This window comes from Mesoplodon bidens (assembly GCF_964165515.1).
Source record: "Mesoplodon bidens genome assembly, chromosome: 10".
Taxonomy (NCBI): Eukaryota; Metazoa; Chordata; class Mammalia; order Artiodactyla; family Ziphiidae; genus Mesoplodon; species Mesoplodon bidens.
In genome coordinates, this window is record NC_138172.1 from 67,481,592 (window position 1) to 67,501,430 (window position 19,839).

The 19,839-nt window shown below is 46.4% G+C and overlaps 2 protein-coding genes and 1 long non-coding RNA gene across 13 annotated transcripts in view; 2 read left to right on the top strand and 1 right to left on the bottom strand.

Moving 5' to 3' along the window:
• The window catches only part of SCUBE3 (signal peptide, CUB domain and EGF like domain containing 3), a 37,717-nt gene extending 29,903 nt beyond the window's left edge, over nt 1–7,814 (top strand). For 5 of the 6 annotated variants that reach the window (XM_081245316.1, XM_081245321.1, XM_081245318.1 and 2 more), the window contains 5 exons: nt 417–578; nt 1,018–1,215; nt 1,673–1,825; nt 1,948–2,027; nt 3,847–7,814. In XM_081245316.1, the coding sequence (XP_081101442.1) occupies nt 417–578; nt 1,018–1,215; nt 1,673–1,825; nt 1,948–2,027; nt 3,847–3,996 (743 nt within the window). In that variant the 3' untranslated portion in view covers nt 3,997–7,814. The remainder of the gene's footprint in view (nt 1–416; nt 579–1,017; nt 1,216–1,672; nt 1,826–1,947; nt 2,028–3,846) is intronic. The other variant, XM_081245320.1, reaches the window with a different exon arrangement.
• LOC308623237 lies at nt 132–13,892 on the bottom strand. Its single transcript, XR_014016794.1, has 3 exons — nt 13,752–13,892; nt 1,156–1,257; nt 132–214 (listed from the first exon to the last, which is right to left on the bottom strand). It is a non-coding gene; the product is annotated as an uncharacterized lncRNA (long non-coding RNA).
• A 91-nt stretch (nt 13,893–13,983) lies between these two features.
• Nucleotides 13,984–19,839, top strand: part of ZNF76 (zinc finger protein 76) — a 32,544-nt gene continuing 26,688 nt past the window's right edge. For 5 of the 6 annotated variants that reach the window (XR_014016789.1, XM_081245325.1, XM_081245328.1 and 2 more), the window contains exon 1: nt 14,169–14,297. The gene's annotated coding sequence lies outside the window, so the exon portion shown is untranslated. Of the gene's footprint in view, nt 14,298–19,839 lie in introns of all 6 variants that reach the window. The other variant, XM_081245326.1, reaches the window with a different exon arrangement.

Sequence of the window (19,839 nt, forward strand, 5' to 3'; positions counted from 1 at the left end):
CCTACCATCTTCCCCAAACCAGGGAAGGCCCAGCTGCATGACCAACCCCCGCATCCCACTCATAGGACCCGTCCTGACCCTCCACCAGTCCCAAGCGTGGGAATTGGGGAATAAGTAACAGTTCTACTTACCCCTCTGCTTTGGAAAGCTGGTGTCACCTTGCCCTCTGTAGTACAAATGAGTTTCTGTACAGGTTTGCGACTGTGCTCAGTGCCTGAAAGAACAGGATTGGCGCTGTAGCCAACCACTCGGTCAAGTTCGTTTTCCCCTGAGCTTAAATTCTGGCCTGACTAGGGAAGGTTGGGACTCTAGAAGGAACTCTGGTGTCTTCATTCATTCTCTGTGATGAATGTGTCCTGCCCCAGAACTCCCGCTTGCCTGCCATCTTAACTCCTACCCTTCCCCCTTGCCTGCAGTCCAGTGCTCCCCTGGGCACTACTACAACACCAGCATCCATCGCTGTATCCGCTGTGCCATGGGCTCCTACCAGCCCGACTTCCGTCAGAACTTCTGCACCCGCTGTCCAGGAAACACAAGCACTGACTTTGATGGCTCCACCAGTGTGGCCCAGTGCAAGAGTATGTGTCAGGCCAGGCTGTGGAAAACGGGGTGGAGAGGCCTGGGAGCAGTGGGCATGGGGCGAAGCCGGAGGTGGGCAGGGAGTAAACCAACAGGGAGGAGGGCTGGGCAGTGGATGGGCAGGAAAGTCCCACCCTCCATCTCTCCCCAGCCCACTCAACCTCAAGACGGGTTGCTGGGCTGGGCCCTGTAGCACCCTCTCCCTGGAGGGGAGGGAGGCAGGTAGTGGGGAGGCAGGGACAGGTAAAGTGAGATTAGGAGGTACTAAAAGGGCAGGAAGGAAGGGGAGACCCAGAACTTGGAGAAGAGATGATGACTAAGAAGGAGGCTGCCTAGATGTATCTGATTTCCACTTCAGAACTCTTCAATTTCCCCAACCTATTTCCCCACTGACTTCCCTTCTCTTTCTTGCTTTGTCCACCGGGGCTTGGCCTACAGATCGCCAGTGTGGTGGGGAGCTGGGTGAGTTCACTGGCTATATCGAGTCTCCCAACTACCCAGGCAACTACCCAGCTGGTGTGGAGTGCATCTGGAACATCAACCCCCCACCCAAGCGCAAGATTCTTATCGTGGTACCCGAGATCTTCCTGCCATCTGAGGACGAGTGTGGGGACGTCCTCGTCATGAGAAAGAACTGTGGGTGGCTGCAGAGTTGGGCCAGGGAAGGGCAGTCCAAATCTGGTTGGGAGGGAGAGAGAGAGAAAAAAATTGGTGCTGGAAGAATTGGGGCAATGACGAGGGAGGCCTCGGAGCAAAGGAAAACAGCAATGAATGCTATGTGTTCGGTGGAGAGCAGAGTTAAGAAAGCCAGCTTTGGGAGTAGAATTCCAATGGTCTTACATGTGTCACTTTCCTGTTCTAGTATTTTTACTGTTCCATTCACTTAAATGTCAAATTTCTTACACTGTGTGACTGCCTGGATGTCAAAGAGGAATTGTGGAACAAGTCCAGGGCATTGAGAGAGAATATGTGTATGCTGGAGGGTAGGAGAGCTACATACATGAGGGAGGGCCTCTGTCAGCATGATTCCTCACTCTAGGAGGACTTGGAGAGCTTGCCCTGCTCTCTCCTGACCCGCTGCTTGCCTTCCCAGCCTCCCCATCCTCCATTACCACCTATGAGACCTGCCAGACCTACGAGCGCCCCATCGCCTTCACAGCCCGCTCCAGGAAGCTCTGGATCAACTTCAAGACAAGTGAGGCCAACAGTGCCCGTGGCTTCCAGATTCCCTATGTTACCTATGATGGTGAGCAAGGGCAGAAGAGCCAGGGAAGTGGGTGAGAAAGGGGAGGCTCATGGGTCTTGAAGGGAGCAAAGAAGCAGGAGAAGTTCCCACCCCTGAGCCCCTCTCCTTCGCTGACTTTGCAGAGGACTATGAACAGCTGGTAGAAGACATTGTGCGAGACGGCCGGCTCTATGCATCTGAAAACCACCAGGAGATTTTAAAGGTGAGTGAATATGAACAATAATGATGGCCAGTGTTTAATGAGCACGTAGCAAGGTGCAGGCAATATGCTAAGTGCTTACTTGAATATTCTCATTTGGTTTACACAATAGCTCTATGAAGTAGGCACTTTCATCATTCCCACTTTACCGATGAGAAAACTGAGGCACAGAGAGTTAGAGCACTTGCCCAGTGGTAAAGCTGGGATTTGAGCCCAAGCCCATCTGACTGCAGTGTTACTCACACTGTCTTACACTCTGGGTGAAGAGGAAGGGAGGATGAGGAGATGAAATGTCCTTGACCTCTTCCACCAAGAAATATACAGAAAATGTGGTTTAGAAAGATGCTTTTGCATAAGTCCCTGCCTTCCCGTACTCCCTCCTCAGTTCCCACAAAAAAACAGCAGATCTAGTACAGTGTTTCTCAGAGTTAATTCGGTATAGACCTCTTTTAAAGGAAAAGGAATGTTTCTAACATTGAAGGATGGTCTGGATACCTAGGTCTGTGGATCCCAGTTTGAGAAAATCTTACTAAAGAAACTATAGTCCTAGTCACAGTATTATCCTTCATAAATTATCAATGCAAAAACATGTTATCTTTATGATAAATAATTTTTGTATTATTATCAAAATGAGACTGACAAAAATCTAGAACTTGCAGACTGCGAAGAGTATAATGTCAGCAATGCTTTTCAAAAATTTTTAGAGCATCTGAATCCTTATATCAAATATGCTGTGGAACTCCAATGCATAAAGTAGAGGCACCATTTTGATTAAAGTGGAGATGAGAGGCTGGAAGCTCCACCCCTTGTTTTAAAAATCTGCTGATGCAATGGAAAGAACACTAGCCTAGAAGCCAGAAGAGCTGAGTCCTAATCCTAATGCACAGTGCTTGGCACCCAGTAGGCTCTCCACACATCATGTTGCTGTTTCAGACAGGGTGATCCGGGAAGGCCTCTGAGGAGTAGAGACCTGAATGCGGTAAAAGGCTGTCCATTAGAAGATCAGGAGAGGAGCATTCCAAGCGCAGGAACATGGGAGCCACGTGGCCTGTTCAAGAACCTTGAGGCCAGTGTAGCTCAGCAGAGTAAGGAAGAGTCAAGAGGGGGAGAGAGGAGAGACAGCAGGGCACAGATCGCATTCAGCCTCTGGGCCATGAAAGGGATTCAGCTTTACTGAGTGATAAAAGAAACCAGACTCAAGAGCGGGGGATATGGGGATATATGTACACATGTAGCTGACTCATTTTGTTGTACAGCAGAAACCAACACAACACTGTAAAGCAATTATACTCCAGTAAAGATATAAAAGATAAATTAAAAAAAAAAAAAGAAACCAGAGAAGTGTTTAGGAAAGAAGGACGTGATCTAATGAAAAACCAAAAAAAGTCATTCTGGCTGCTGTGGGGGAGAACAGTCTGTAGAAGGACAAGGGTAGGAAGAAGCATGGAGACCAGTTAGGAGGCCATTGTCAAGTGAGAGATGATGCTGGCTTGGACAGGGTGGTAGCTCTGGAGACAGTGAGAAGTGGTCTGACCCTGGATATATTTTAAAGGTAGAATCAACAGGATTTGCTGTGGTTGTGAGCTAGAGAGAGGGGTCAAGGATGGCTCCAAGGGCTGGGACTGAGCAATGGAAGGATGGAGCTGCCACTGACTGAGTTGTAGAATTCCAGAGGAGCAACAGATGGTGGGATGGGAATCCAGAGTTCACTTCTGGATATGCCTATGAGACATCAAGAGGGGCTGCTGCTGAGTGGAGGCTGGTGGTCCTCTCTCCCACCACTGACACTGATGCTGACATTGCTACCTGCCATCCTCTGCAGGACAAGAAGCTCATTAAGGCCTTCTTCGAGGTGCTGGCCCACCCCCAGAACTACTTCAAGTACACAGAGAAGCACAAGGAGATGCTGCCCAAATCCTTCATCAAGCTGCTCCGCTCCAAAGTTTCCAGCTTCCTGAGGCCCTATAAATAGTGCCGCTAGGCCCAAGACCCAGGTTTTGAAGCCCCCAGACTCTTTAGCCCTCAGAGCCGGCAGCCCCCACCCTCGGATGAGGAACTCTCTCCGATCTCTCTTTTTGGAGAAAAAAAAATCTCCATATAGACCAAGCACTCTCCCTTTCCGTTCCTCTAGCTTCCTTTCCTTGTCTCTTTCTGCCTCGCTCTTTCTCTTTACTCATTTCCTATATGCTCCCTGGAAAAGCCATTCAGTGCTGGCTCTATTCTCCCGAGGGGTGAAGGTACAGTATCCTGCTCCCCTCCCCAGCCACACTGACCATTTTACCAGCTCACATCCCTGACCCTATCAGCTTGGAAGGGTGCTAGAGGCCCACGAAGGAAGTGGGTCTAGTGGGGGAGGGGGAAGAGGGGCTTCTGCCGTTATAGGTTGTGCCTTGCTAGACAGGAGCCAAAATGTCCCCTGGCTGTGCCCCCCAGGAATATTCTAACAGCCCAGGGTTCTGCCAAAGAAGCCTTTGACTTACAGGCTTAATGCCAGCACTCGTCCTCTGGGACACGTGGTTTGAGCCCTGGAATGCCCACACAGCCAGCTTTCCTGTCTACACAGCTCCTCTCCTTCTTCGCTCACATCTGCCTGGGGTCCAGTTCATGAGGGCTTACAAAAGGCCCACACCACTGGCTAGTGGACACCAGCTGCATGAGGAAGAGCAGCAGGAATTCCCATGTTGAATAGGCCGCTGCTGCTCCCCAAGAGAAAGACTTTATCTCTGCAGGACAGAAACCAGGTTTTAAAGCATCGGCAAAAAAAGAAAACGAAAAAAAAAGAAAATGTGTCCTCTAAAGGACTAGACTACAGAACAATTGGAAGCCAGCCTCAAACACTAATCCCTTTTCTTACTTGTCTTCCCTGGCCCAGCCATTCCCTCACTCCCACCCGAGTGCTCCCTGGGGGAGCCCTATTCCCCTTGCTAAGTATTGTCCTTAAAGAAACATGGCTGCTGACCAAAAGCCAGCTTGGGCCTTGCCCCCAGAGTTGTCTTTCCCTTGTAGTCCCAGATGGCTTGTGGGCCCCACCAAAGAGGACCCCGCTCTGCAGCCAGCCCAGAGCCACCTACCTCTGGCCCCAGGCCGTGGGCAACAAGAGGAATGTGTGCACTTGGCGAGCCTTCTGCCACCCTGTCCACAGCTAATAAGTGCAATCATTTTGAGTCTTTCTATGTTGACTAGAGGGAGGGGTTTTTGTTTTCTGGTTTTGTTTTTTGTTTTTGTTTCTTTTTCCTCTATTAGAACAACCCTATTTATAGCTGCCTAAGAGAGAAGAGTGTATGTTTGGAGTGGAAGAAAAAAGGTTTTGAATCTCATGAGCCTTGAGTGCTGGAGCATCTGATCTGTCTCTACTCCCCCAGCAGAGGCACCTGATATGTAGGATATGTAATTCTGGGGACTTGATGGAGTGGGAAGAAGAGGGACCTGTGTTTGCTAAACCAATCCCACCATCCCTGTGCCTCCATGAATTCAGCATGGACCTCAAGACTGTAGAGGCCAATGGAATTGGCTAGTGATTCTCCACCCCAAGTAGGGAAAACCTCCATCGTTTCCCTGCTTTCATCCAGCTTTCCCCTGATGTGCACATGGAAGAAGACCAGGACAAACCCCCTGGGGATAGGCCGACTCAGGGCCCTGAGGCCAGAGACAAGGCTGTGGGAGCCAAGAATAGGACAGTTATTCAGGCATGGAGTTGTTTGCCTGACGTTGGCCATTCTGCCTACCCCTGTTTGCCATTTCCTCTTGGAGCTGACTTCAAGCCTAGCTTCCTCAACTACTGCTTTTCAAAAGGAAGAAGAATCAAGTCCATGCCCAAGTCCAGATCCTGCACATACTCCACCTTCAATCCACTGCTGCCTATAAAATTATTTTCCATTTGCTCCTTCTAGTTCCCCCAAAGCTGTAGTCCTATTCAATCAAAGGCTAACGGTTGACTCCTAGGGCTCACTTCTAATGACTGTCTCAGGCTATTGCTCCCCAAGGAGGCTCAACACTAAATAAAGGAGCCAGACCCCCCCCCCCAATCAGTAGCATTCACCAACTGAAACAGCCTTAGGCAGTAGGTAACCAATGTCACAACTAGATCCCCTGACATCCATTAGCCAACACCATGGCCCTTGGGGATAGAGTGTCTGGATGCCTTTGTCTCTGGGTCAAAGAAGGCTCTGCTGTAGAGATACAAAACGGCTGCTTCCAAGCAGGGAAATGGTCATTTAATAGAAGTATCCACACTTCCCAGGAGATGCCATGAAAACAGCTTTAATCAACTTTGACCATCCTCGTTCTCCACCAGAAGCTAGGATAACTTTCTGATTCCTCTCTCCCTACCATTTTGCATCTCTCTCAGAAAGCCAAACAGTCAGAGTGCTTCCCAATTCATGCCTTCAGGGTCTGACTTCTTGCTCTCCATTCCTTTCCTGCCACCCTCATACACACACATAAACACACTTCCTCTAACCATTTATTCCATGGTTTCCGGGGCTTGCAAATTATTTCCACAGTATGGAAAGTAGAGACCACCAAGCTTCTTAACTAATGTCAAGACAGATCTTGGAGATCAGGTGAAGACCTGCTAATGTCCACGAAGTTTAATTTAGGTCGTCCAAGTTGGGAGTTAAGAATCCAGGCAAAGCTGCTCCTAAACCTACAGAGGAAGCTGGCCCAGGGGCATCAAACTAAGGGTTAGTGGATTGAGGAGTCAACATTCAGGGACTCTCTAGGCCTTTACAGGCCAGACAGAAAAAGAGGTTTTTACCACTGTAGGGAAGTGGGAAGATGGTATAAATGGGAACCCTTCATGAACTAGCCAAGAGGCCTCTCTGCAGGATGAGGTATTCGTAGGGCCGCAGTACTGCGAGGCCTCATTTTTCTTAGTACAAAACCTGCCCTGATCTGAGTCTGGGAATGGGAAGCCATTCCTGCAAGGGCTGCAAGCGCCAAGTGATGCATATCAGAAAGGCACTTATGTCTTCAGCAACGTGGCAATCTCTTTTTATTCTCTGCCTCTGTCTTTCTGTATTATTGGGCCAGGCCCATTCCCTAAACCTTAGAGAACAAAGTCAGGAGAAAACTGACCAGAGCCTGGACTTGAACTGCCCTGCCCCAGGCCTACAAATTCCCGGAGGTTGACATGGAGCAGTGACTGCTCTGACTCTGCCAGGATTGGATTAATTTGAGGTGGTGGAGGCTCAGATTTAATGCTGAAAGTTCAGTAGTACAGTCCTGGTCTTTAGCCCTAATGAAAGTTTTCATATCCAAGAAGCTTTCTCCATATGCATGTTTGAGGTGACTCTGGAGATTAGGGGGTCATATCTCAAATGTCAGAAAATATTATAGAGCGTTCAGACTTCTGTATTTGCTGCTTAACCTCAATACAACAGGCTCAAACTAGAGGAAGGGAGACAGTATAACTGACCACAAGCAGAAAATGTTAACCTGCTTGGCTTCTCTCTTAAGCACTGTAAGAGAAAAGTGGAAGCCAACAACACAAGAATACCTTTAAATTTGACTTGTCTCAAAGGTAGCACACTCTGTCCTTGGGCCATTACTTGGACTAGGAACCCTCTACAAAAATATACGATAAGAGGGAATAGAACCCCCAGTTCTCTTATCAGCTTATCCAGACAACACAGATTGTAACAGTTTGGACAAACCAAAAACTTTAGTCTTCTGTGTGAGTTGAACTTAAGTTTCGGAGAATAACCATTACCATGTGGGAGGCTTTTTTTTTTTAATGCAAAAGAAATCTCAAAATATTGTATTTATATCTACCTTCCACTGCTGCCGATATAGTAAGCATCTCCTACACAACAATAAATGATGCAGTTCATAAGAGTATTTTGCACTTGGGGGAAAAATGTATCTGAACTTGTAAAAAGAAATGTTTGGATTTTGTATTGTCTTTTTTTATTATTATTATTAAAATACTAAATGAAACTTCTCAGCCTGGCATCTTTTCCTCTCTCAATGGTTTACCCTAGGGCTGGAAAAAAGCTCTGAGGAGACAAAGTGTCTTTGCTTCCAGATAGGACCTACCCCAATTTTTCATTTATCCATCTTATTCCTAATGATTTTAGAATTTGAAAAGGCTTGTCTATTTTAAAAAGCAGTATCAAGAGTTATCCCGAGTGGGGGAAATTTGGGGTATTGTTGCTTATCATAGTACAGTCCCCAAAATCTAGCCAGGCCACAGGTGGTTAAGATACTTCCCTAGTAAAGATGTCCCATCTCTAGCAAAGTACCAGCACTGAGATTCACCAACGTTGTTCTTTTTATGCAGTACATTCTTGGCCACCAAACAGAATTCTGAAATAGAGATCATTCAGCCACTACCACCATTACTATACAGGTCTCGGGAAAGCAACCTCTAACCCCTTATAAATGAACAGTATCCATTTCTGGGCTCAGAGATGATAGATAAAACTTAATTGTTGTAATTACATAATTCCCTGACGTGACATTTTATTGGATTTAGTAGCTACATGATATAGCCATTTAAGTGGAACAAGGAAAAATCTACCTGATCAAAAAATATGTTGGGTTGGCCTACCAGAATCCTGAACTTCCCCATCAGCATCTATAAAGGAGACAGGTGCATTCTATTCCACAATTGCTGAGCTCCTGTTACGTGCCAGGCATCGCACATCAGACCATCACAGCTTGATAACGATAGCCATGCTCAAGATCTGCACTCCTCATGTAAGACTGATTACAACTGACCTTTCTACCTAGATTTCCCAGCAGGAGAGGGAATCCAGTCAACTTGATGATTATGAGTATAAATTAATTCACTGGCATTCTATTTCATACATTAACTTCCTGTGAGTTTGATTCAGTGTGACAGAATATGAACACCTTTGTGTGGACTGACAAAAATCACATTTCTAGAACTGCAAAGCTGAGGACCACATCCAGGACCATGGTGAGTGACTATACCAACTTGGGGCCATCTTCTCTGACTTCTCTCCTAACCCTCTTCTATTCCAAAAACACCAAGTCTTCCTCCTTCTTTCTAGGACTTGCAATCATGTCCCAGAATAATGTAGAGTCAGGGCCAGTGGAGTATGGGTCTGTCTATATCAAGCAGTCTTTAAAGTGAGGTACATGAAGACTTTCCAAGCGGGGGTACCTGGGCAAGGAAATCAATCTGAGGAGAGATTTTTTTTTTTACGTTTTTAAAAAAATTTATTTATTTTATTTATTTATTTTTGGCTGCATTGGGTCTTCATTGCTGCGCACAGGCTTTCTCTAGTTGCGGCGAGCGGGGGCTATTCTTCGTGCAGTGCGTGGGCTTCTCATTGCGGTGGCTTCTCTTGTTGTGGAGCACGGGCTCTAGGCGTGCAGGCTTCAGTAGTTGTGGCACATGGGCTCAGTAGTTGTGGCTCACGGGCTCTAGAGCGCAGGCTCAATAGTTGTGGCACAGGGGCTTAGCTGCCCCGCAGCATGTGGGATTTTCCCAGACCAGGGCTTGAACCCGTGTCCCCTGCATTGGCAGGCGGATTCTTAACCACTGCGCCACCAGGGAAGCCCTGAGGAGAGTTTTAAGGGAATACATTTCCAGATCCTCAACTTCCATAAGAATTCTTCCCTAAAACTCATCTGTTTGAGAGCCAGCCAGCATATTCGTGCACTCTCCATTCTACCTCCTCTATCACCATAATCCTTGTCCTACTTTACAAAAGAAAGGCATATCCCTCACCTGCATTGAATCTTGATGCATGGCCTAGGGTGTAAAAACCTGGGGAGTAGAAGGAAGGGGTCATTTTTTCCCTTCATAACAAAATATTCCCATTACAATCAATCTTCTTGTTTCATCTTATGTTTCCTATTTTCTACCTCCTGCTAGCAAAAAATGAAATTGTTAGCTGCTCAAACAATTATTTCCTAACAAAAACTTTCTTTTTTATTAAATACATAAGAAAAAGTTTAATCATGAAGTCTAAGAAAATTATTGGAGTTCTTTCTCTTTTTTTGTTACACGACTGTTATTTAGTTGTTCCCAAAAGCCAAACATGAGTTCAACACAAGCAGAAACCGGTATTGCCAAGGGACTAACATGCCTTCTACCCTACTTTTCACTTAATAAATTAACTAATGTATTCAGCTATACATTATATGGCATTATTCCAAATTATACAATGAGAAATAGTACCATCTTGTTTTTACAATTTTTATATTATTAGATCTATATAATTTTAATCATGACTGACTTTAGTAATCTATATTATAAGCTAGTTAATAATTTATTTCCCAGTGATTTTTATAATATTCTTTAAAAGTAAATATTAATATAGTTTATTATTTTAATAAATTAATTTTATTTATTTATTTTTGGCTGCGTTGGGTCTTCGTTGCTGCATGTGGGCTTTCTCTAGCTGCGGCGAGTGGGGGCTACTCTTCATTGCAGTGCACGGGCTTCTCATTGCGGTGGTTTCTCTTGTTGCCAAGCAGAGGCTCTAGGTGCGCAGGCTCAGTAGTTGTGGCGTGCAGGCTTAGTTGCTCTGTGGCATGTGGGATCTTCCCGGACCAGGACTTGAACCTGTGTCCCCTGCACTGGCAGGTGGATTCTTAACCACTGCACCATCAGGGAAGTCCCTTAATGTACTTATTTAAATTGAAGAATAAAGTCAGACTTTTCCTGACAGAAAGTAAGTCTGATGTGAAATGAAGACTGGCTTTGCTAATTCCACAAATGGCAGGTGTTTTCCATATGGAAGTGAATCTGCATGTCAATATTTTAACAGAAAGATACTGAAAACACGTAATGATGAAAGAATTTTATCAAAAAAATTGTGTTGGCAAAGAAGTACAAAAATCAGTTATCTGATTAACTAGGTGCCTCTGAGTGAAAAGGTGACAGATAATAATTATTTTCATAAGACTGAAACATACTCAAATGACTAACAAATCCTTTTGCAAGATCAGTGGTTTCCAATTCTTTGCTTTTAATAAAGTAAAGGAGGACTTTTTTTTTTTTTTTTTGCGGTACGCGGGCCTCTCACTGTTGTGGCCTCTCCCGTTGTGGAGCACAGGCTCCGGACGCGCAGGCTCAGCGGCCATGGCTCACGGGCCTAGCTGCTCTGCGGCATGTGGGATCTTCCCGGACTGGGGCACGAACCCGTGTCCCCTGCATCGGCAGGCGGACTCTCAACCACTGCGCCACCAGGGAAGCCCAAGGAGGACTTTTGATAGTACTTGATAACAGTATTTGGTAATAGGACACTTTGTGATTGTTGGCATGTAATTTAGAAGTAGTTCAAAGACTTGAGGGATATCGTTTTAACAAATTTCTTCCTTTCCCAATTACTATGTGAACGTTTCTCAACGCTTATGTCTATAAAAATAAAAAACAGGTAGAGAATTGGTGTGGCACCTTATCTCCTTCCACCATTAGGTAATATTAGTCTTGAATACCTGAACTAATTGAGGAGAAAAACCATATTTCTCACTGAGATGCATTTTCAATAAAATTGTACTTTTTAGGTTTCACAAGTTATAAAAATGTGTAATATAGTGATGTTGCTTAATAAATCGTGTACTAGTAATAACCGTAATGACAATTTGATTCATAAGAAATTTTTCAACAAAGCTATGGTCACAAGCAATAAGCTTAAATATATACTCAATTTTGTTGCAAAGAAGGTGATAGTGATCAGTAAAAGACTTTAAAGCATACAAATATACTAAATTAGGATAAAGTTCTATAGGGGCATGAATGGAATTAGGAATTCAATAAGAAAGGGAACCATATAAAATTTCTTGTTCATATATTTTTAAATGGATGTTGGCAGACATCAAATATTTAGGGTATTTGGAGTCCACTAGATACAGTTAAGAAGGATGGAGCTTCCCTGGTGGCACAGTGGTTGGGAGTCCGCCTGCTGATGCAGGGGACACGGGTTTGTGCCCCGGTCCGGGAGGATCCCACATGCCGCGGAGCGGCTGGGCCTGTGAGCCATGGCCGCTGAGCCTGCGCGTCCGGAGCCTGTGCAAAGAATCATGTAATGGTTTTAGTTTAAAACGTCAACATTTGCAGTAAGTCAGAAATTATATCCTCTACAAGTATTTAAATTTATGATGGAAAATTTAGGTATCAACTTAGAAATGAACAAGGGGGTACATAGTTCTTTAAAATTCTTATATGGAGTCCATTTTTTAAAATGTCTGAAGACCACCAGCCTATACGGTATATTGTGGGGATGGGGTTCAAAGGCAGAACAGAAGTTACTAGAAATGATCTTCAATCCTCCACTCCAAAGTATCTTCCTCCCCAGTTCTCCTGAGTACCTGGAATTACCCATCATCAGAATCTTAATACTTCAAATTCAGACACTAGTTTCCCAGAGTTTTTGTTGTGTAAAGGGAGAGGTGATTAGCCAGTCAAATTAGGATCTTCAAGGAATGTAAGAAAGGACAGATGTATTTTTTATTATGGAAAAAGGTGGTGCGGGGGGGACAAACTAGGACAACCTGAGTTCTAGTCCCTGCTCTATGTCTAACCAGAAGTTTATGCTACAAGCTACTTTGTTCTCTCTTTGTATCTAGGTAAAATAACTTGTCAAACTTCCACCAAAAAGGACCAGAAAGAGGGCACCTTAAAGGTCAGGCTGTTTATTTCTATACCTGGAGATGTAGAAAGATTAATTATAATATATATAACCATAAGAATGGGCCATCGGAACTTCCCTGGCGGTCAAGTGCCTAAGACGCTGCACTTCCACTGCAGGGGGCGCAGATTTATCCCCGGTCAGGGAACTAGGATCCCCCATGCCCTGCAGCGCGGCCAAAAAAAAAGAGAAAAAGAATGGGCCATCAATTGTCACTTACTGCCCGCCTAAACTGAGAACCTGATGAGAATTGGAGCCCCAGTCCCACCTCTGGAATTGTGCCAAAAGCAGTAAGACGCGGAACAGAGAATGTCTAAAATTGAAATGGAGGCTTTGTGGTTAAGCTCTTTAGACAAGGGAGGAAAGGAACCACCAATGGCACCTCTAGCTACCATGGGCCCCAAACACAGTACTCTGTAAATGTTTCCAGTTTATTCGCATACTTCCTTTAAAAATTTTTTTTAGTTAAATTTGGGGGGCGGGGAGAGAGGAGACAAAAGAAAGGACTTAAAGTCTAAAAGCACAGAGAGGGAGAAAAGTTTCTCACCTCATTCCTCCAGTCACCCCAATTCCTCTCCTAAGAGGCAACGTTTACCAGTTCCTCATCTAACGTCTCTATTTTTAATTTTTTTACCAAAAGCTCACTCTCTTTTACTTTTCCCCTAGGTATCTGAAAATTCCCCAAGCACAGCCCCTCCCTAGTGAGAGGGGGAAACAGTAAAAGGGCTTGGCTTTGTTCACCCCGAAAGGAGCCTACAAGGGGGAGCAGCTGGTTTTGAGGCTGCGGGTGGGGCTGGCGGGGGAATGAGAGAACCGAAGAGCACCCTCAGGGCGCCCTCCCTAAAGAGGCCAGTCCCTCACGGCTCCTCGACGTCCTCTTTTTCAATAAGGAGCTAGTAATACCCGCAATTGCTTCCTTCAGGGGGTGGCTCATTGATCGTAGGCAGTGCCAGCGGACTGCGCACAGTAAAGCGCCTCGGGACCGTAAGGCGCAGGAGGACGCCTGGGGGCTCTGAGCCGCGAGGAGAGGGTCCGTGGCCCCGGTGCGGAGAGTGGCAGCCGCGAGAACGGCCTCCCTCACCATCTGTCCCTCCGGTCCTCCCCGCCTCCAAAAGCGCACCTTCTCACCCGCAGGCGGCCGACGAGACTCGGGGTCTCGGGCTCCTCCCGCCTCCCACCTCAGGTGGACCGAGTCCCTCGGCAGGACAGGTGGAAGCTCCTCATTGCTATAGAGATGACCCGGCTCGCGAGCCGCGCCCAGTCCCTGACCGGGGCGTCGTGACGTCATCACGCCCTCCCCGGGCGCTCGGCCTCGCGGGCGGCGCGTCACCCCGGTCGGGGGGCGGGGCGGGGCTCTCACCGGCACCGTTCAGAGCCTGGCTGCCCGGGCCCCGGCGGCCCAGGAACCGGGATAAGTAGGACGGCGGCCGCAGCGGCTGGGGGTGCGGGGTGGAGCGTGCCCTGTATTTTATATACAGGTTCCGGGGCCCGGTAGAGGCGCGCCGAGAGGAGAGGAGAGTGCGGCGGCCCTGGAACCTGGATATGGCGCGAGGCAAGCTGCGCGCGGGCGGGCGGGCTATGGCGCAGGCGGGTTGCGGGGCCGGCGCTGGTGGCGGGGCCCGTTGCATGGCGGTCTGTCGGCGGAGTCGCCCTCGGGGGCTGTCAGGTTGGTGGCTGCGGGGAGTGGGTCCACCGTGCCCAGGTGGGAGGCCGGGCGGGCGCAGGGCCCCGGCAAGGTCCCGAGCCCGGCGTGCCCACCCTCCTCCGGCCCTAGCCCGGTGGCCGGGAGGCTGGACGGCGGCCTGACCCTCCCCCACCCCGGGTTCCGGCCCCCATCCCTGCCCCTCCATTCCGTCCTGCCACTCCTCCCCCATGACTTCCAAACCCCACCCCGTGACTGCGCCCGCCTCCACCTCTGTGACCCCCACACCGCACCCACTGACCCTAAGACCTCACCAGGTAATCCTCACTTCTTATTCATTGACTCTGCCAACCCAGGAATTTCCCCAGCACTGCCCAGGGACCCACCACCCTCAGCTCTAAACCAGTGACTCACGACCCGAGATCCCTACATCCCCCAAAACGTCAGTGACTCCACTGGTCTGGTAACCCCCTCCACTTCTACCCTGTGTTCCTCCACAAACTTGGTGACTCCCCCCAAACCTTTCCTGGTAACTCCTAAGCCATACCTACTAAAATAGTTTCCCACCCAGTTATCTTCTACATAACCCTCAGTATCTGATAATCCCTTTTTTGCCCTGTAACTTCATGATCCTCATTCCATGTGGCCCCTTCATCCTAAAATCACCTCCACGGACATCCCTCTCTGCACTCCAACCCCCCCAGTGTTAATCAGCACATGACTTACAAGTGCCCTAGCACCGAGGTGGTGCTCAGGAAGATATAGAGATGAATATGAAGTAGATATAGTTGGAGTCATCAGAGAATCTGGATTGCGTGTGTGGTCCCAGATTCAAGTCCTAGCTCTGCCACCGTTGTGCTTTGGGAACCTGGAAGAAGTCCTTTCCTCGCTCTGGACCTCAGTTTCTCATCTGTATTATGATAAGTTTGGGTTAAATGATCTCAGAGTTTCCTTCCAGCTGTGACGTTCTGCAATTCTCAGTCAAGATAATATTTGTTTGCAATCATTTTTGTACTCTGTACTCCTAACTAGAAGTTTACTGTTGTAATCTCAGCTCAGGGTCCACTTGCTTCTTGAACCTTATTCCCTCACTCCTGCGACCCCCCTACACTCTTAATAGTCCGTACTCATTTCCCTTGATCAGGCCTCATCAGTTAACATGTTGGCAAAGCAGGATAAGAGTGCTTCAGCTTGGGGTATTGATGTGATAAGAGATCTGGGTTCTAGTTTGACTCTGCCCTGTAAAGTATGGCACCTTAGGCACACCATTTAGCCTCAGTCTTCACTTCTACTAGGGTAGGATAATAGTAGTGCTTGAGATAATGCATTCAAAGCATTTGGTACCAGGCCTAGCCCATGGGAGCCCTTAAGTATAAGCCAAGAAGTTCTTATGGGTCTTACTCTGTCCTGGGTGCTAGGGAGTCAACAGATAATGAACACAGGGGCCACACTTTGCATTATCTTGGTACCCTCCGAGCTCTTGGAATCACTGTCCTCTTATCTCTGCTGTGGCCTCCTCACTTCTCTGGTTTTTACCCTGCTATCTCCTTAATAATGACTGGCACTTACTGCTGAGCACCTACTGTGCGCCAAGCTTTGTATGTGTAAACTGTTTCCCCTCACAACCCCAATATATCTACCACTATTTCCCATATTTTGTTTGTTTTGGTTTGGTTTTAAACAAATGAAGAACCTGAAACTCACCCAGATGAGTAGCAGAGCTGGGATTTGAACTCACAGTCTTCAAAACTCATTTGATCCATTGCTTATCTTGCCCCTAAACCTACCTAGTTTTCCAGGTCACTCTCAGCCCCTTGTTCCTTATTTTCTAATAATTTCTAAGCCCAACACCAACACTTTCCCCATCACTTCTAAGGTTTCTCTTAACCTTTACCCCATGGCTTGGTGACTTCCTCAACCCATTGTTCATGACTTTTGACCCCACGTGTCCTGAGACCCCTGCACCTTAATACCTCTCTTTACCCTTTGTCCAAATATCCTCTCACCCTATGAGTCCTTGGAGCTCCCACTTACCCTAAGGTGTCTCCCACCCCAGTGGCACTCTATCCCAAATCCTCTCATCCTGTTAAATCCTCTATCCCAAATTCTCTCATCCTGTTAAATCCTTTACCCCCAGGAATTCATATACATAAGAGGTTGGAAATCTCTTATGAGTGTTCCAGCTGCTTCCCTTCTACCATCCTCAGCCACACCCTGTTACTCAAAACCTTCATCTAAATTAGCCCTTCATCTAGTGAGTGCTTCACTCAGCTTCAGTGAAATGAGCCCCTTCCATCCCAATGTGAACCCATCCTTCAAAATTTATACACCCTCTCATGCTAAGATCCCTCCTCTTCATACCCTTTTCAATATCTTGTGAGATCCTGCCTCTTAGATTCCGTGATCTCATGGCATCTTTCTCATTTTCATCAGTGATCTTTTCAAACCAGAATCATCTTTTACCTTATCCCCCTTCCTGTGCCCTATCCCTTCTCACAGTGCCTTTTTCCTGCCCTACTCTTATTTTTCTTCCTCACCTCACCTCACCTCACCCTCACCTGCATCCTCACCTCACCAATCTTGGTAGCTCTGATTATGGTGTAAACCTTTCTCCCATCCCAGCCCTGCCCCTTCTTCCACTCTCCCTGCCACTCTCTCCTTCACACACGGCATGGCCAACCACACTTCCCTGGTTTGTCCAGAGAACTACACTTTTCTCTGGGAGCGTCTGATAAAATAGATCACCAAGATCACAGTCCTTTAGGTAGCAAGAAGAGAGATCTTGGAAATCCTTCTGAATAAATGTAGCCATGTCTTCTTGACACACTTCCACTCTTGTATGCTGTTTATGAAGCCGCTTGCTGTATATGCCCTCAGGGTAGAATGCTTTGAGTGTCGATATGAGTGAGCCCCATTGTTTTCCAAGCCCTGGGAGGACTTTCCAGACCCCTCCCACCAAAGGAATGGATGGTGAGTAGCAAAATGTGACATTAAAGATCCACTTCCAAAAGTCTATTCTGTGGGTCACCAAATTCCCAAATTTGGGAATTATTGGGAATTCCCAAATTCCCAATAATATACATATTGGCTGTATAGCAGTAAATTCAGCAGAGGGCAGATTTAGAGTTAAGGAAGGCATAAATCTTGGGGTCTGCAAATTTTGTGGGTTGATTTTTTTAAAAGGAGCTTTCGCCTTAGATTTGTTTAATCTCTCTTAGGCTACAGAACATATTCTGCCTTGGATCTTAGTTATTTGGGTACTCTTCTCACCCAACACCCACCCTCCACCCCCACTGTGATTTCCTTGAGAACAGAAGCTGGGTTTTCTTTATCTTCTGTTATCTTAATCCTGTCCCACATATTTAGCAGGTAGTCAGTCAGTGAATACTTCCTGGATTGAATGAACTCATTCAGAAATTCTGCATCAGGTACAAACAAGTGAAAACAGCTAGTGTCTACATCTACTTTGTAGCTACAACAACCCTTCTCCCCAAAACCCTCCAAACGTGATAATGGACAGGTCCCTTGATTTAAACATTCTGGAATTTAGACACTTCCTTTTTTAGTCATAGCTTGGGTGGGGGAATGGGTGTAAGTGCTTCTTTTTACTGTGTTTCTAGTTAGACTAGAGAGATTGGTTGACATAGTGGCTAGTATACCGTGGTAACAAGGCCAGGGTCTGTCATATGTAGAACAGTTCTCAAGAAAACAGTTAGATGAAATATTTAGCGGAGGTTGCAGAATCAATCAGAGAAGAGAAGAAATCAAATTGGCAAAATGTTGGTAATTGTTGAAGTTGGGTAATGGGTTCGTGGAGTTCATTATACTGTTCCTTCTACCTTTATGTATGTTTGAAATCCATAATAAAAAATTGGAGAAAAAAGAAGAGGACAGCTAGGTGAACAAGTGTAAATTTAGCACTGTTCCTTGCAAAATCTCAAAACAAACGAGCTGCTGTTACTGAGTCAGTACTATTATCTTGGTTAAGTAGTATATTTAGTCCCAACCTATTTTTGACCTCTTCTGTTTGTGAGATATCATGATGCTAAATTCAAAAATTAGCACACTGCAGAAATGTATCATCCTGGCAACAAGCACCTGTGGCCTTGGTCCTGCCCTGCTTCCCAGCCCAGGTGTGGTTTCTTATGTTAATGGGCTGGACTGGGCCTGAGAAGAGGGAGAGACAGTGGGGGAAGTGAGGGAGAGATCAGAGCTCAACTAGGGTCTTCCCCTTCTGGCCTAAACCCTTCAGATTATTGGGAGATTCTAAAAGTATGGAGGTTCATTCATTCATCCACTCATTCATTCATTCCACTAATGTTTGGTGAATATCTTCTGGAGGCCAGGTACTTTTCTCATACCTGGGGATAGAGCAGTGAATAAAACAAAGTTCCAGGATTTGAGGAGCTCACCTGTTGGGATGAGGCAGAAACATACCATAAACAAGTAAAATATATATTGGGAAAATTAAACAGAGAAGGAAGATAAAGAGTACCAGGAGCCAGGATATTAAATTTTAAGTAGGATGGTCAAGGAAGTTCTTATTGAAAAGGCAACATTTGAGCAAAGACCCGAAGGAAGTTAAGAGGTGAGCCAAGCATTTATCTGAGGGAATTATATTCCAGTCAGAGGGAACAGCAAGTGCAAAAACCCTGAGGCAGGAATATGCCTCGTATATTTAAGAAACATGAGGACACCAGTCAGTATGGCTGCAGTAGTGTGGAGAGGAGAAACATAGCAAGAGATGTGGAGGTGGGAGTGGATTGGTGGTAGATCATATTAGGCCTTATAGGTCCCTGGATTTTTTGTGAATTGTGGGTGAGATGGGAGCCATTGGAGGGTCCTAGGCACCCAGGTGACATGATCTGACATAAAGGATCATTGTGGCTGCTATGTGGAGAATGAGTTGTAGGTGGCAAGTGTGGAAGGAAGGAAACTGATTAGGAAACTATTGCAATAGTCCAGGCAAGACATGTTGGTAGTTTGTACCCAAAGTAAAGCAGTGCGAGAGTGAGAAGTGGTTGGATTCTGGATACGTTTTGAAAGAGGACCCAACGGGATTTGCTGATGGATTGCAAGTGGCATATAAAAGAAATAGAGAAGTTGAGGATAGCTCCCTCATTTTTGGCCTGAGCAATTTAAGGATGGAGTTCCCATTTACTGAAATGGGGGAGCCTGGAAGAAGGATACATTGTAGGAAGGGGAGATAAGGAATTCACTTTTGAATATGTCAAGTTTGAGATGTTTTTGGACGTGAAGATGTTAAATAAGCAGCTGGATATACAAGTCTGTTAGACGTGCTAGTCAATTTCTGCCCTCCTGGGAACTGAAAGAACACTATTACTGGGCAAGAGACAAAGGAGTATGGTGGGAAGAACACTAGCGGCTCAGGTGGGAGACCCGGCTCTGCCACCAGGTAGCTCTGTGATCCTTTCAGACTCCTCTGGCAGCTCTGGCCTGTTTCTTCATCTGCAAAATGACAGCTTTAGACTAGAAATGAGTTGTCTTCTCAGCTCCTCCTGTGTGAGAGTCGATGAAGTAGTGCATAGAGCAAGGGAGATAATAT